General features: G+C 49.5%; 1 protein-coding gene across 1 annotated transcript in view; it reads right to left on the bottom strand.

Moving 5' to 3' along the window:
• Positions 1-13,456, bottom strand: part of AHRR (aryl-hydrocarbon receptor repressor) — a 72,640-nt gene that overhangs the window by 45,106 nt on the left and 14,078 nt on the right. The window contains exon 3 of the mRNA XM_012812857.1: positions 4,492-4,595. Within this exon, the coding sequence (XP_012668311.1) occupies positions 4,492-4,595 (104 nt within the window). The remainder of the gene's footprint in view (positions 1-4,491; positions 4,596-13,456) is intronic.

Below are 13,456 nucleotides of genomic sequence, written 5' to 3'. Positions count from 1 at the left end.
TGTGGCATCACAGCTCACAGCAACCTCTAACTCCTGGACTCAAGCGATTCTCCTGCCTCAGCCTCCCAAGTAGCTGGGACTACATGCGCCCGCCACAACGCCCGGCTATTTTTTGGTTGCAGCCGTCATTGTTTGGCAGTCCGGGCTGGATTTGAACCCGCCAGCTCAGGTGTATGTGGCTGGCGCCTTAGCCGGTTGAGCCATAGGCGCCAAGCCGACCTAATTTTCATACCCTGGACACATGCCACATGTATGTATCAGGGCAGTAGGCCCAGTTCCTTATGTTAACCACCTCCACATGTTAATGAGCTTGTTATAGTCCCTTGGGTGGTCAACTTACAGAAGTTCCACTATACAAACAACACTCTAACATAAAAAAGCAAACCACCAGTGTTTTTAAATGAGCAAAAGATTTGGAAGACCATTTACCAAAGATGATATATAGCTCGTAAACATACACATGAAAAGAAGCTTAGCATCATTAGTTACAGGGAAATGCTAATTAAAACCACAAGATGATTCCAGGATACACCTATTAAAATGGCTTTGAAAAAAATAATACCAAGCACAATGCCAAGGCTGCCAAGCAACAGGCACTCTTGTTCACTGCTGATGAGAATGCACCAGTGCACAGCCAATTTCAAGGACAGTTTGGTAGTCTCTTATAATGTTAATGATATACTTATTACATGGCACAGCAATCACACTAAGGTAACTTAACCTAAATGAAATGAAGACCTATGTTCACAGAAAGACTTGTATGTGAGCACATCTCACGGTTCTATTCATAAACACCAAAACCTGGAAACAAGCCTAGTAGCAGCTGAAACAGCAGCTGAAGGGGTACACATGGGACTCTGTGCCATGGAACACCCTCAGCACCAACAGGGAGCCAGTGAGAGCAGCAGGGTGACTCCCAAGCAGGCACAGGAGGGGCTGCATGGGGATGAGGACATACCGGCCAAGCCACACTCAGCAGTACAGGAGAAGTGTTTTAGGGATAGAATTGCTCTCAACTCACCCAAGAAACAGAAAGAAAACCCTCAAAGCTCTGGCACATGCAAGGAGCCTGCCATATGCCTAGACACATACCTTACGTATTTCCAGAAGCTTCTTGAGCCCTTCACGCAGTTTCCCTGCCAATTTCCCACTTCTTCCCTCTGCCTGTTGTTCCTCAGAGCCCGATAACCTCAAAACAGAAATGTCCACCAGCCCCAGAGGGGACCTCCATAAGCCCTAATAGCTCCAATTCTTGCTTTCTTCATCTTAAAATAATATAGACCACAGGCACCCCCAAATCTGTGTCAGTTCTACCTTGCAGTGCTCTGCCATAACCTCTCCTTTTTTCCAGGTATTGTGAAGCGATTGAAGATTGGAAATAAAAGCTGGAATACATTGCTATAGTTGCTTGATTTGCTTATTGGGAATATTTTTGTACTTTGAAAAGAGTCTGTAATCACAGAATTTGAGAACCTGTCTCCCAGAGATGCCATGGAAAGCCCTCATATGTAACCTCCTGAGGCAAAGTAAACTTCCAGAAACTTCTATGGCACACAGGATGTGACACAGATGTGGTGGGCAATGGCCACTAATCTGGCCTGGCAGGGGCCAGCACAGGCACCAGGAGGGCCACACTACCAAGAGCAGACATCTTCCTTAGAAGGTTCCCCCCAGGGGAGATCTAAAACATCCACCCGTGCTGGGCAGCAGGTGACTGAGGGCAACACCACCCTCCCAGAGAGCTGATGGGACTGCCAGGGCTTGGGTACACCCTTAGCCAGGGCAGACCATCAAGGGGAGCCAAAGCACAGGCCTGATGAGCAGAGATGACCTGAAAGCCTGCTGGGAGGGCAGGACAGCTACAACTCCCAACAAAACTTGCCTACTTAGAGAGAGAACTCTGCCCACCTTTAGGAAGATGAGACAGGAGGAGCAGAAGGAGCCTCTAGTGGGCCTGAGGGTGAGGACACAGCTGAGCAGTTCATAGAGACCTGGGCCCTTGATGCAGGCCTCTGTGTTTTGCAGCCGAAAAAAGAGTTTATGATTCTAATTTTGAACAGGTATAAGGAAAAGAACAATGCCGTTATCTTTGGCCAAGAATAAAATCCAAACTAGCAAACATTTCCAGCTCTCATTTTACTAGCAATGAGAAACTTTAAAGGAAAAGTAATTAATAATACTTGAGAATTTGCTTTTTAAAATATTGCGATAAGAAAGGAAGTATGAAAACATTTCCTCCACTGAAAGTGCATTTCCCAAAGGAGGCTGCCTGGAACCAACTGCCCAGGGCCGAGTTGTAGCCTGAACCCACCCTTAGAAGGGGCCCGTCTGGAACAAACACCTGCATTTCTAAGTGAGGATCTCTAAGCACCTGTGACACTAGGAGTTTCCATGGAAATTAGACACAAGCCCACTAAACCCCAAGAATGCAGTTCCTCAATATTTCTATTGCTTATAAAGGATAAGATTTAAAAGTTCATTGATCCTCTTCAGGAGCCAAAGCCCTCGGCAAAGACAAAGACCATGAGAACCTGTCCCCACAAGCCTTCCTCCCTCAGCCCACCTGGCTGGGTACCCACTGGGCTCTGCAGGGAAACCAGAAGTGTGGTGCAAAGCAGAAATTCCACCCATGGCACACAGAGCTGGGACAGAGGGAATAGGGGAGGCCTTGAGAGTCACAGAGTGAAGGGCTCAGTGAGACCATAACACCAAAATGCAGGGGCCCAGAGGGGAGACAAGGAGAGAGAAACTGGCTAGAGTCAACCACTGTTGAGGCACCTGGAGAACTACTACTCTCTCCTTCCTCCTTGTGTCTGAAACCTAGTAAAAAGCTGAACATGAAGAAGGCAAGACCACTGTCCTCACTCTTGGGGCACAGGCTCCTCCATGGTAGTTGCAAAGGTCAGAGGCACCATCTTTTCCCTCTTGGTGAAGAGCCACCTCAGGACACATCTAGCACCTGGGGCCTGGTCTACAATAGCCTGATGACCAGAAGAGCACTGCCCACCCCACCACTGATGAACCACCAGAAAATTTAAGAGGGTAGCTGCCAAAGCTGTCAAGGAAAACAGTAAGGTAGGAAACTGCCTAAGCAAGATCAGTAATCCCCTCAGGAGGGGTGTGACAAGGAGTAGGTTCCTGTGTATTGCTGTCTGGTGGAGACAGAAGCCCACGACTAGCCCAGCTCAGAGGCTGCCTCTCAAGCCACTTGAGACCGCCCCTGTGAGAGATGCCAGCATCTGTGGCCTCTGTGAGGATGGGATGGCACAATGAGAGTACTTCAGCTGGTGACAAAACCACATGAGGTGACAAAGCACAGCTGGGCAGACAGAAGGGCACTGCCTAGCACGAGTGGCTAGGGGCCAACTGAGGCATGGCAGACAGCTGCAGGAGTGACTGCTGGAGCACGGGCCGGAGGGTGAGAAGTGTGGGCTTCCTTTCAGGGGTATAAGGTTGCTCTGAGTGCTCTGGGATGGCTGTAGGATTGGCTCCAGCCAGGTTAAGCCATATGCAACTTGGATGGTGTGGACACTTGACTATTTCTGACTTTTGTTGAAGATTAGACTGGCACCTGGCTTTACCTGAGAGACTGGGACCCACCAGGTAGGGTGATGGATCAGAGAGAGCTAGCAGGTGAGAACTAACCTGGAGACACTGCAAGGGAGACAGAGGCAATGGCTCTGGGCAGCAGCCATACTGCCTGCCTCAACCCTCAGGCCCTAACATCCTCCTGCTGCAGTAGGTCAGCCAGTGTCCCCCTCCCTGCCCAGGGATCCTGGGTCCCAGCTGGAGCCCACCCTGCTGCCCTAGGAGCTCCAGCAGCACCGAACTTCACAGGTCACATCTGCCCCCTTTCTCTCTGGAGTCTGGCCAGCCCTGCCCTGGGATGCCCCTGACTCTCCCACCGCTGGTGAAGGTATCAACACCCTTTATAGTACCCAGGAAGTTCTACTCTACCATCTTCTTTAGGAAAATGAGCCAGTTCATCTCTGAAGGTACACCAGACCGCTGAGAAAGGTACAGGAAGGCCCAGCACCTATAGGAATCTCTGGCTCAGCAAGTCCCTGCCCAGGTCACAACTCTTAGCACTTACAGAGTAACATGCAGCAACTGGCCCATCCCCAGGCCAAAATCACACCAGAGAAGCTCGTGTTGGCCTTTCCAAATCCTTAATTCAGGGGGTAGGTGGGGAAGGCTTAATTTTTTTTAGGTTCTCTCTCACTGACTCATGAGTAAAACCAGAGACTGCAGAAAAATTTTCCGATGGTAGCATACAGGCCAGGGGGCTGCTATTGGGTGGGGTGGAAGACCACCTGCCTTTGCAGGGACACTGCTCTCCAGCATGTGTTTTGGAGCCTCGAGGCTTCTTGTTAACTACAAACTCTGACAATCTAAGGGCCTCCGAGGTGCGGCCCTGAACACAACGATGCTGCACGTGACTGAGCCCAAACACGTGTTAGGCTAAGTGGTCCTGCGTGGAGGGGCACTCACCTCCAGCAGCAGCCGTCCCTCCAGCACGGTGGACCCTCCACTAGCGCAGCCATCTCCGACTGAGGGGGCGCTGGCTGCCCGCCGTGGGCACTTCTCCTGCACCACTATGAGGAGAAGAGACGCGTTAGGCCCCTCCCAGGACCCCAGGCTGAGGGCTTTTCTTAAGTTCTGCTCTCGTTTGTCTCCCAATCTTCACTGGTGCCTCTTGCTAGTAGATCCTCAAGAGGACCGGAAGACACCAGGGGCCCCCAGTTTTATTTTGGACCCTTCTCTAATCCACTCCGTTCACCAACACTCAGGTTCAGAAGCGAAAGCTTCGAAGGGCAGACAGATCCAGGAGGTGCCGAGCAGGCCCAGGCCGCAGCCCCAGGCCTCGGCCCTCCAGCCTCTGATGCCCAGAAGGGGGATGTGTCTCAGGTTTCGGAGGACCTCACCACCCCACTCCAGGTCCTGCAAGGAAGCCACTAAGCGTGTGGAATGAGGGGGTCAAAACTGTGGGAGAAACACACAGCCGTCCACAGCCAGGCCACTCACAGGTGCTGCCTCCCCAGGTCCTTGGGATAGAGGAGTAAGGAGAGTGGGTTTGGGCTGGAGGTCTGCTAAGGTATGTGCTGGTTCTGGGCGCGCAGGGTGAACTCGCCAGCCCTCCCTCTCCCCCTCCCCCCTCGCCTCTCCAGTCTAGCGTGCAGGCTGAGCGCCGCCCACTTCCCCCACAGCCTGGGCGCTGTCACGCTATGGGGCCTCCAGGCCTGGCGTGCGAGCCGAGCCCCCGCCCCGCCCCCGCCTCCGCCTGGTGGCCCGGGGCGAGGCGCCAGGGAGACCGCGGACATTGCCCATCAATGGAGTCCGCCCGGCCCCCAAGCCTGCGGCTGCTCGCACGTCCGCCCTGGGAGGGGCGCCTCTTGGCTCTGCTGGGACCAGGTGGCCATGGCGGGATCTGAAAGGCGGTGAAGTCACCGGCCCACAAGGCACCTTCCACAGGAAAGTACCCTGGGCAGTGCATCCAGGACCTCAAGGGTCCTTCCAGGCCAGCGCCCTGCTCAGCCTGTGCGCTTACTGGTTCTGGCCCCTGGGAAAGCGGGAAGCTGTGAGAGTCGGCAGGCCAGGCTTGGCCTTAGTCCGTCCTCAGTCCTGGGCATCAGCTCTATGGCCAGTTCCACTGTCTGCTCTGCCAACAATTGCTGGGAACCTGGGCCGTGTTTGACATGCGTTTTCAGCTGTCTCATGGGCTGCCCACCCCAGCTCGCCACCTCCTATCCTCTTCCATGGTGGGATTCTGAGGGCCTGGGAGGTAGGCTGCCCACTGAGATGAAAGTTTTGTTTTAACATGATTCCACTCACCCCAGCTCCCACTGCAGACTCCCTTCTGAGTGACCCTAAGGACAACTGTGTCTAGGGGTTGCCCCTGCCCCCAGCATGATCCTGTTCCCTGTGAAGTACCCAAAACTCCCAGGGGAGAATGTGTCATGGGAGGGTACCACGCCCTCTATCCCTCTCCCAGTCAGGGCTGTATCTGCAAACCCCTCTGCAATTTCCACATCAAAGAAAGGGCCAGGGCCTCACAGTCTGAAAACATCCAAACTTTCCCTTTGTTTCTCAAGAACTGAAAGATAAACATTTTTGCCTTTTGAAAATGAACCATGATACATACCATTTAGTGATTGTTGACAGCTACAAATTGAAATGCCTCCCCTCACAGTTATCTTCTGAACATGTGTTTTCTGTTCTGGCTTCTTCACAGGAAAGGTTAGAGGAAACACTTGAGACTATTGCAAAGGCTACTGGTACGTGAGACTGTGGACAGGGAGCGCCTCTCCAGCCACCAAAGAGGCAGCTCTGGAGAGGCAGTTAGGAGAGCCCAGGTGGGTGATGAAGAGCCCCCCCCCCCATATCTGGGAAGGCCCTACAGCACAGGACAGCTGCTCCTGAGGGTGCACTTGCAGGCTGTTCATCAGAAAGAAGCCACACTCCAACCTTCACCTGTGGGACAAAGTCCCTCAGGAAACTCCAGACTTCCAATGATGACGCAGCACACGGTTTGGATGCTGCCCTGTGCATGGGGTGGGGGTGGGGTGGGGTGGGGGGAGGCACCAACTGCATCCACAGAGTGTTGCCTTCAGTCCTGGGAGGGTGAATGAGCATGTCTCACCGTCCCTGAAAAGGATAGGAGGTCCTTCCTTCCCTCTGATGTGCAGAAAGAGCATCTGCCGAGAGTAGACCTGTGCCCTGGGACCACCACTTCAAATTGGCTGGCAAAGAAAGTTTTCCACAGAGGGTCAGCCACCCACACAGTCTGGCCTCAGGGACCCTCCTCCCTAGGCCCCTGCCCCTCTGCATGGCAAGATGGGTGAGTGCTCTACAGCCAGGTACTTCACTTCTTGTCAGCCTGTATTAGCCAGGTGAGCACCAGCAGGTGAGAAAACAGTTGAGGAACTGCAAAGGGAGGGGCAATGATCAGCCCACAAGGTGCAGTGGGAGGGGGTGAACCTCCTGCCCCTCAGTGGGCCCTGCTTCCCAAGCCATGTGTCCCCACAGCTTCACTCTGGAGTTTGAAAATTCCAAGACAGGTGCCCATGAGTGAGTGCGGGTATGTGTACATGTGCGTATATTTAGGGGTGCATGTACACTGTGTGCTGGGTGCCTGAGAGCTGCAGCACTGCGCTGGTTATGTGCAGGGCTTATTAAACCTACATGAGCGCACGCACCTGATGCACTCACTGGGGAAATCAGGCACAAAGGGTAGAAAGGCTCTTAGCCAGTGGGTGTTAGTGTACATGTATGTCCTTCCAAAATCCTACTTATGGCTTGTCTGTTAGTGGGGTTATAAATGCCATTCAAATTCTGATGTCCTTCAGGTAAGAAAAATTCATCAGGAATATAAGTAAACATGCCCACTGCACACAAACATGATATTTAGAAAATTAGAGCACAGTCCAATATGTATATTGCTCCAAGTTGTCCCATTTCTTCAAGAAAAACTTCCAGATTTTTCAAAGTGCATTGAGCTATAGAGATTTCACACTTCCATGCAGTGCAAAAAGAACCATAAAAAATATATTTCCTCTGAGCATCAAAGACCAGGGAGTGAACACTGGCAGTGCCCATGCATTTCTCTGGTTCAGAGAACACACCTCTAACCACTTTCAGAAGTCACACCAGAGCCTCAGGCTGTGTAGCACCCCCTGTCCTGTCAAGAAAATGCACCACTGCCTTTAACCCTATGTTATCATGGAAGATGCAACCAAAAATAGCTCTTTGGGAGAAAAATATCTGTGCACATTGCCAGCCTATGTTCTCTTCATGACATGAGACATCTGGTAGAAACAGACTATTTGGACAATCTTATGAAGTTTTAACCTATGAAAGGAAAGTATACCAGTCAAGCCAAGGGTTTAAGAAATGTTTTGTAAAACAAATCTCCCCTACTAATGCAATCAATGCAGATAGCTAATCCATGCAGGTCACAGGTGTAAAGATGAGCACAGGACACTGTGCAATGCCTGCTCACCTTACCCCAGGAGCACTGCCTTGGTCTGTTTGGACGTGTCTTACCTTTTGCTGGCTGGGGCGCCACGCCCTGTGACTCCTTTGCCATCCACCTGCAAGTACAAAGGCTGCCCTGTTTGTAAACTCTCATGTCAAAGAGAAGTAAGTGCCCAGCTTCACTGTTGTTTATAAATAATGAATTTATTTCAAGTATATTTATAAAGTTGCATAATCATGAATTTGCAGGTAACACCAACTTGGAGTCAGCCTATGTGCCTGTCATCATCACCTGCTGTTTGCTCACATGCACCAGTCACACAGAACTGCAAATGATCAGCTCCTTTCAGGGTCTGATAGTCTTCACAGTGAGTAGGCACAGCCTGAGCTAAGTAAAAGCCTCAGTGCCCAAACTGTCCAGCTGCACAGGGGCCTCATGAAGGACTGGGGACTCACCCATGCAGCCATTTACCTCTCCAGCATCTCTGATGCCATCCCCGTCCTGGGGATACAAGACACAATGAGAATGGATGAAACCTGGAAACACACAGGCCAAGTGTGAAGGAGAATAGAGCAGGAGATAGGAAGAGAGGTTCTGTCAGGGTCTGGGGCAGAGGTTGTAATGTTGAAAGTCTGGCCAGGGGGTCAGGTACAGTGGTGCCCAGTGCTTTGGAAGGCTGAGGCAGGAGGACCCCTTGAGGCCAGAGCTCAAAGCTGCAGTGACCCATGATGACACCACTGCATTTCAGCCTGGGTGACAGCTGTTTCTAAAAAAAAAAGTGGGGCCAGGGAAGGCCATCTGAGGGGCTTGTGGGGGTATGCCATGTTACCAGACCAGCCTCTCTCAGCGAGGCTGCCTCTACCCATGTACAGGACTGCCCAGGTTGGCCCACTCCTCTGCTCTTCCCACACAGGTTCTGCAGCTCAGACCAGCATCTGTGAGACAGGGTGGTTATGATGGCAGCAGTGAGGAAAGTGTTAGCTAATCTTGTATTTCTCTTCTCAAAAGGACCAGATGGCTTGGCGCCTATAGCTCAACCGGCTAAGGCGCCAGCCACGTACACCTAAGGTGGCGGGTTTGAATCCCCAGCCCGGACCCGCCAAACAACAATGACGGCTGCAACCAAAAAATAGCCGGGCGTTGTGGCGGGCGCCTGTGGTCCCAGCTACTTGGGAGGCGGAGGCAGGAGACTCGCTTGAGCCCAGGAGTTGGAGGTTGCTGTGAGCTGTAATGCCACGGCACTCTGCCCAGGGGGACAGCTTGAGGCTCTGTCTCAAAAAAAAAAAAAAAAAAAAAAAGGACCAGATGCCTGAAGATGTCAAGTGTGCCTAAAAGCATTAAAAGGTGACTGGCTTCACACACACACACCTCTATGCACATCATGTTCTTCCAGAACACAGCTACTTTGCAGGCCCTCTTGTACCCACGCCTTCCCATTCTCCCCCTACCTCCCTGCTCCTGGGGACGTACCCTCCTACCAGCTCCTCTCTAGGCTGGAGTAGCCAGGTGTCTGCTGGGATACCCTAGGACAGGCCTCCTCAAACTATGGCCTGTGGGCCACACGCGGCCTGCCTGCCTAGGACATTTATCCGGCCCGCTGGGTGTTTTTGCCGCAGCTGACTGTCCTGCTTAGCAGCCGACTTGTCCTGGGGCCTGTAGTCAAGCCCTCCAATGGTCTGAGAGACAGTGAACTGGCCCCATGTTGAAAAAGTTTGAGGACCCCTGCCCTAGGACATACCTCAGAGCTCTAAGACCACTTCCTTAAAACTTTTCAGTTTTCATTTTCTTTGCTCTATTTTTTTTTTTGAGAGACAATGTCAAACTTACAGATAAGTTATCAGAATGGTAGAAGGCACCCCAAATACCCTTTTCCCAGAGATTCCACTTAAAAGTTTTACCAAGTGTCCCAATAAGATCCTTTTTTTAGCCAAGGGTGGTGCTGGGCTGCTGTTATATCCATCGCCACACTGCCCCATTCCCCACTACCTCTTCATCCCTTCCAGTCTCTCCTTGGCTTCATGGCCTTTGAGACTTTTTAGAGATTACAAGCAAGTTAGTTTGCAGACTGCCCCTCAGTTGGAGTTTGTCTGGTGTTTCCTCCTGATTAGACCAAGGATATTCATCCAGCTGTGACATCACCATGGTGATGCTATGTCCTACTCACACATCCTGTTGCATGGTGCATAGAATTGATTTGCTCCATTCTTGGAAGGGTTAAATTTGATCATGTAAGACAAGGAATACTGGGTTTCTCTACCGTAAGGTTTTTTCCCTTTGTATACATATTTAATAGACATTTTGTTTAAGACCACAAAAATCCTTTCTCACAACTAATTTTAGCATCTGTTGATGTTTCTTGCCTGAGTTATTACTGTAATGGTTGCCAGATGGTTATTTTATAATTTATCTCTTCTGTCTATGGTCATATCTCTTGTTACCGTTATTATCAATCTACTATAAGCGCTTTCTCTTATGTATTCATTTATTCATTCACTTATGTCCATATGGACTTATAAAACCCTATTTTATTTACTGGGCTGTCATTATTCATTTTAATGCTGAAATTGTCCCAAAGTTGGCCAGTGGGAGCTCATTCAAGATGGCTCTGTGTCCTGTGACCCACTTCCCTCACACCTCAGCCTTGCTTTCTGGCATGAAGTATTTGAAGCTTATCTTGTACTTTTCCTTCTCTAGCTTTAGAATGAGCCCCAAAAGGCCTTGCCCCTTTTAATGGTGAAGATTATTTAGAGACCAAGACGTGAATGTTAGGTGGCTCATGTCTATCATGTCAATGTGCCAAGATCCCTCAGTGGGCAGAGCCAGTGGGTGTGAATGTACACATTTTATAGCTATATTCAATGTCTTCATGTGATTTTATATGTTGGAAATCATGAATTCCTACCATTATTTCCAATTCCAGTTCAATAACACAAGATTCAGTACAGAGTAGAATTGTTTTCCCTTCACTATTTGGTAGAAAACACTTTTAGACTATCTGGACTTAGATTTTTCTCTGTGGGAAGATTTTAAACAACTGAATCAACTTCTTAAATGGTCATTTGACTGTTCAGTTTTTCTATTTCTTCTTAAGTCATTTTTAATAAGCTGCATTTTCTAGGAATTTATTCATTTACATTTTCAAACTTCAAATTTATTGGTATGATTTCTTCATAATAGACATACTTTATATTCCTGATAGTGTTTATTCTTTCATCCTTGATCAATCTTACCAGATCTTCTTAAAGCTTATCGTTAGAAGAACTCTATTATATGTTTCCTTTCCATTTTATCAATATCCTTTTTTTTTTATCATTTTTGTCTCTCCTTTTATTTTACTCTTCTTTATCAAAACCATTCATTAAATACTTGAATGCTTAGCAAAAGGGCACTCCTGGAGCCCCAGCAGATGAGGGGGCTGCATGTGGGGTCAAAGGGCACACTTCCTGCAGGGCCTGGAGACTAAAGAACAGACTTCAGCAAGAGCAAGGGCAGTGACTTTCAGCCAGTCTACATGAGAGGATCTTGAGTGTGCCATGAAAAATTTTAATGATCGTTAATTAAAGGATAGGCACCATGCCTCATGCCTATAACCCAGTGAACTGGGAGGCTGAGGTGGGAGGATTCCATGAGCTCAGGAGTTGGAGACTATCCGAGCAAGTGCAAGACCCTGTCTCTACTAAAAATAGAAAAAACTAGCCAGGCCTGGTGGTAGGTGCCTGTAGTCTCAGCTACTTAGGAGGCTGAGGTAGGAGAATCCTTTGAACCTAGGAGTTTGAGCTATGAAGCTACAGCACTTTACCCAGAGTGACAGAGTGAGACTTGTCTCAAAAACAAACAAACAAACAACAACACACAACTCCCCCACCCCACCCCTGAGGTAGGTGGATTGCCTAAGCTCAGGAGTTTGAGACCAGCCTGAGCAAAGAGCGAGACCCCATCTGTAAAAAAAATAGCCAGGCATTGTGGCAGGCACATGTAGCCCCAGCTACTCAGAAGGCTGAGTCCAGAGAATTGCTTGAGGCCAACTGAGAGTGTGAGGTAGCTGTAAACTATGATGCCACAGCACTCTACTGAGGGCAACAAAGTAAGACTCTGTCTCAAAAAAAATCATTAAGCTATTTTCAAAAGAAGTTCAAAGCACAGTAAGTATGTATTTCTTTTTACTCTGTAAATTATCAACAAATCTTAAATTATCAACATAATTTAAGTGTGCTGTGGAAGTTTATAGCTTCAAGTGTACCATGAGATACAAAAGGCTGAAAAACACTAGGCTAGAGGTACCAGCCACCAACTGGGGGAATCACTTGCATTTGCAGCTGCAACAACTTGGTGGTCTCTGGAGAAAAGATGAGAATACCCAAACACCCCTGCCAGCCCCATGTGCCCTCCAAGAGAGCCTCTCCATCCCGTCTGCTCCCACCCTAGAGGGTCCAAAACTGCACCTACCAGTGGGGAAGGACCAAAGGACAAAGCAGCCAACCTGACCCCTGACCTCCCACCTGCCTCAGCCCCAGGTGAGAGTGGGAAAGAGCCTCTCATGTGAGAGGCATTTAGAGGTTTAACTGTGTCCCTGGGGCCTGAGACCTAGTTACAAGAAAACACTAAATTACCTAGAAGGGCCGGAAAAGTCCTAGAGTTATCCCAGTTTCTTTCAGGGGCAGAAGGAAAACCCAGTCACAAAGTGGGTTTGCTGGGCAGATGTGAGAAGAAACGCTAAGTTTCCTTCTGTCCTCAGCCTGCTTCCTTCAGGTGTCCTGGGTAGAACTGAATGAGTGCCTGAGTCCTTGCTCTTCTTAGCCAGATTTATATTTGGGAAGCAATTAAATGAGGTAGGAAAAAATAAAATCAGCTCAAAATTATCAGGAGTGATCTTTCCTTCCAACTATGGCAGTGCTTGGGAAACCACTCCTCGAGGACCCTAGGATCAGAGGTGGGAGTGACCACATATCAGGGCCAGCTCCTCTCCTGGCCCTCAAGTACTCAGAAATACCCTGAAATGATGAAAATCAGTATGTCTTTGTTTGATATTCCCCCCAAAGGAGAAGCCGTCTCCCAGAAGTATCAGGGTAGAGAGGACAGGTGAGAAAGAGGGCCCTGGGAATTAGTCTGAAGGCCACATGCAGCCCCATGGTCACATCCACAGTGACTAGCCCCAGGTGCTCCCTGTGCTCAAGGGAAAGGCGATCCCAAACCTCCTGCCTGAAGGCTCCTCCAGGACTGCTATAAAACAATGACTTAAACAACAGTGATTTATTTATTTTCTCTCTTCGGTTCTGGAGGCTGGACATCCACGATCAAGGTGCCACAAAATTCAGTGTCTGGTGAGGCTGTCTAATTGCCTGGCAGATAGCTGCCTTCTCACTGTCCTCACATGGACTTTGTGCTCTTATAAGTAAGTATTCGAACCCATCAGGTCACAGCCCCACACATCTGATCTCATTAACCTTAGTAACTCCCTTAGAGGCCCCATCTCCAAACACA

Source organism: Otolemur garnettii, unplaced genomic scaffold (assembly GCF_000181295.1).
Source record: "Otolemur garnettii isolate 467f Iridium unplaced genomic scaffold, OtoGar3 scaffold00226, whole genome shotgun sequence".
NCBI lineage: Eukaryota > Metazoa > Chordata > Mammalia > Primates > Galagidae > Otolemur > Otolemur garnettii.
This window is presented reverse-complemented; position numbering and strand designations above follow the sequence as displayed.